At 34.4% G+C, this 3,704-nt stretch overlaps 1 protein-coding gene across 1 annotated transcript in view; it reads right to left on the reverse strand.

Moving 5' to 3' along the window:
* Window positions 1-3,704, reverse strand: part of LOC103601717 (protocadherin-23-like) — a 125,042-nt gene that overhangs the window by 73,509 nt on the left and 47,829 nt on the right. The window contains 1 exon segment of the mRNA XM_008586139.1: window positions 1,712-1,951. Coding sequence (XP_008584361.1) covers window positions 1,712-1,951 — 240 coding nt within the window.

Here is a 3,704-nt window from a genome sequence, read left to right on the forward strand (position 1 = left end):
ATGAACTTTTGAAGTACTGTGGTATATACTTCAGGAAGTAATTTTTTGTGTTGCCCAGGGCTCTGTATTGCTCTGTTTACAACAGTGAACACTTTAAGAGAATGTTAGTGAACTGAAATTATTGAGAAACACAAAGCTTATGTGTATTCCCCATAGTTTCTAACACCTTAAAAAGGGATACCAACAGAAATGTGCCAAATAAATTCTCTGAGCACAGATGGGACAAACACATGTTAGCATGCTCTAGTTGCCTGTCTTTGAGCCTGGTAAGAAAAACTCTTTGATCACACTGCCCCGCTCTGGTCAAAAGAGAGAAAGTTAGGTTAGCCCTTGAAAATAAAGTGCTCCTGGCATACAAATTCACACAAAATGCATTTCACTAAAAGATGATGTTTTCCTAAAGGGCAAAGCATAAAATGGTATATAATTTAGTTTAAAAGCTCAAATAAATGCATCTTTTTACCCCTTTGATTAACAATTTAGGGGGAAAATGCTACTGTTGATGCTATTATTTCCATAGAAATATCTCTGACAATTCTTGCAAGAATAGAACAAGATATTATGCTGATATGTAGTGCCACTTGCTATATACAAATGTAAATTCATAAAAACTGGCTTATTAAACTATTCATATTAGTTCAGATGGGGAAATTCAGTACATGCTGTTAAAACACTGCACTGTAATGTTTATGATTATTTTAAAATAAAAACAGAATACTATTAAAGTTATTAAAACTTAAATGCCAAAAGAGCCATAGTGATATTGAAAAGCAAGTCTAAGAGCTTTATAAATTCCTTGCCACCATAATTGTTCAATTCAAAGATGTTTGTCTGGACACACTGGAAGATATTGATAATAACAGTAATAACAGTAATGNTTCAAAGATGTTTGTCTGGACACACTGGAAGATATTGATAATAACAGTAATAACAGTAATGATGGATATTAATATTTATTTACTACTATTGTGCCAAACACTGGTCTATGCTCTTTACATGTAATAACTCATCTATACCCATAACCGAAGTACAAATTAGGCACTGTTATTATCTCCACTTTACAGATAAGCAGAGGAACAGAAGGATTAGTAACGTGTTCAAGGTTACATAGCTTAAGTAAGCGGTAGTTCTAGGGTTCAAACCCAGGCCGTCTAACACCAGCACTGTAGCTCTTCTTCTATGCCATAGAGAGAGGAAATAACCCCTTATCTTCTTATACTCAATGTATCTAACTATTACAGTCTGAAAGAAATGTGATGCTTTGTCTATACTTAGGTTTATTATCAAGATCAAATCAACAAATTGTATGTTAATTAGGTGAACATCACTCTAAGATAAATAGTAGTAAAGATCAGTACAAGCAAAGCTATACAAAAGCACTCATCTTTGCATGTGTATGTGTTTTTGTGTGTATGCAAATGAAGAAGTATTAGAAGTTTGAGATAATTAGCAACTGTTCAGTTTTTCTGGGCCATAAATATTTTAGATCATATCAATTATAATTGTGAGGTTTTCCTTTGGTGTTAATTACCTAGTTTCCTTTTTTTTTTTTGGTCCTTTTTGAGACCAGCTGCACCTCGCTCAGCCAGTGAGCGCGCCGGCCATCCCCATATAGGATCCGAACCCACGGAGGAGCGCTGCTGCCCTCTCAGCGCCGCACTCTCCCAAGTGCGCCACGGGCTCCACCCTAGTTTCCATATTTTTAAATTACCTGAATCTCTGTCTGCAGCTTCAACCTTTGTGACAAACTCTCCTGGATTTTGGTTTTCTTTAACGGAAGCTTTATACAGGTGCTGCTTAAATACTGGTGCCTCATCATTTACATCAAGAACAGTAATTGTCAAAGTCTGGGATGAAGAAAGTGCTGGCATGCCGTCATCCAGAGCCAGAAGAGTCAGAACGTGTTGAGTTTTTATTTCATAATCCAAGGGACAAGATGTTGTTAGTAAGCCTGTTTTGAAAGTGAAGAAATGCAATATGTGATCAATATTCTTTATAGAAGTCATGCTTACCCATCCATGTCTAACTTACCTAACTTGAAGTTTTAATTGTTAAAGAATGAATCATATTAAACCAACTTTAAATTTATATGTTATCGAGAATAAAAAGATAATATTTTTAGTCAGATAAGTCATTTCAATTTAAATTATAAAGATGACTGATAATTTAAAAAATAATGTAACCTATACAATTATCCACCGAGAGGACTACTTCAAAATTATTTACCTACCCAACATCTACCTTTATTTATAAAGATATCTAGGATACTAACAGTATATATCTTCATGTCACATGGCACTTCATGTTTAAAAGTGACCAAGTTACAAAAATGTGAATATGGCTGCATTCTTTAAGACATATGCTTTTTGCTGAAGAGCATGTTCTCTTTGTACTTACTCTCATTTAACTGTCTTTTTTTTCATTAACAATAAACAGCAAAGATGTTATGACTCAGACAGTAAACTTCACGATAAAGCATGTCTCTACCCCATTTAGGCATATGATGCGTGTAAGTAAAGGGTTAGCCATTCTATGATTCCAATCGTCACGTTTTTCTTTTAGGATGGCTGTTTGCCTCTCTCATCCTAAAGAATTTTTCTTCAAATAGCGTGTAAGTAAAGGGTTAGCCATTCTATGATTCCAATCATCACGTTTTTCTTTTAGGATGGCTGTTTGCCTCTCTCATCCTAAAGAATTTTTCTTCAAATAATTAAAGAGGTTTACTGAATCAAATGTTATAAAATAGTTTTTTAATAATTACTCACTACTTTATACTTCACAGGCATTAGCCATTGAAAATCTCACTATGTCTTCCTTATAAGAAATATGAGCCTTGTGAGAGGAAAAAATATTCCCTCTCATATGAGTGCATTTGGCAATTATGATTTTATGTCTTTGAAAAATATCTCAACTGAAACAGCCACTGCAATTGTTCATGATTCATGATACTTATATTACTGAGACACAATTCTAATTTTATCCATCCTCTTTAACAATCTGAAATAGACCTTCCTTAGCCATCTTGGAAAACATTTTAAGTATCGTTGAAACAAATCCTTGGAGAGGCCCAGCTCTAACAGAAATCAGCAGCCTGTGTCTGGACTATCTCTCTGTCAGCTGGGCATTTAGGAGGTGTCCATGCATGCCTTAGAATGAAACCATATGTATAGGATTTAATAAATATTTTGATAAATTTTCCCATCAGAATATAACAAGACTATAACCATGACTTCCAAATTCTGCATACTCAGTCCCATTCCAAATAAGGCTCGTACTAACAGTTGGGCCAAATGGTATGTACAGCTGAGATTTTTTTCCTAAGGCTCATGTAGAAATGACTTAATTTTTCAGACAATGAGATGGTACTCCATTAATTTTTCAATATCCCTTGAAAATTGGGTAGAGGAAAATTAATTTTCAAATTCACAAGACTGATATTTTGTACATATGCTCTTCCATTGAACTACATAAAAATTCATAGTAGATGTTATCTGGCAACATGATGACAACAAGACAAGGGAAGTGATAGTGAGTGACATTTTTGCAGAGTACTTGACAATGAATAAATGCTTCTGCAAAAAATAAAATGTTACAATTGATGTGAAAGGCAAGGGACTTAATATCCAAATGAATTCAACCATTAAAAAAATGGCTGGTTAGCTCAGTTGATTAGAGTACAGCCTTATAACATCAAGGTCATGGGT

Source organism: Galeopterus variegatus, unplaced genomic scaffold (genome assembly GCF_000696425.1).
Source record: "Galeopterus variegatus unplaced genomic scaffold, G_variegatus-3.0.2 Scaffold3850, whole genome shotgun sequence".
NCBI lineage: Eukaryota > Metazoa > Chordata > Mammalia > Dermoptera > Cynocephalidae > Galeopterus > Galeopterus variegatus.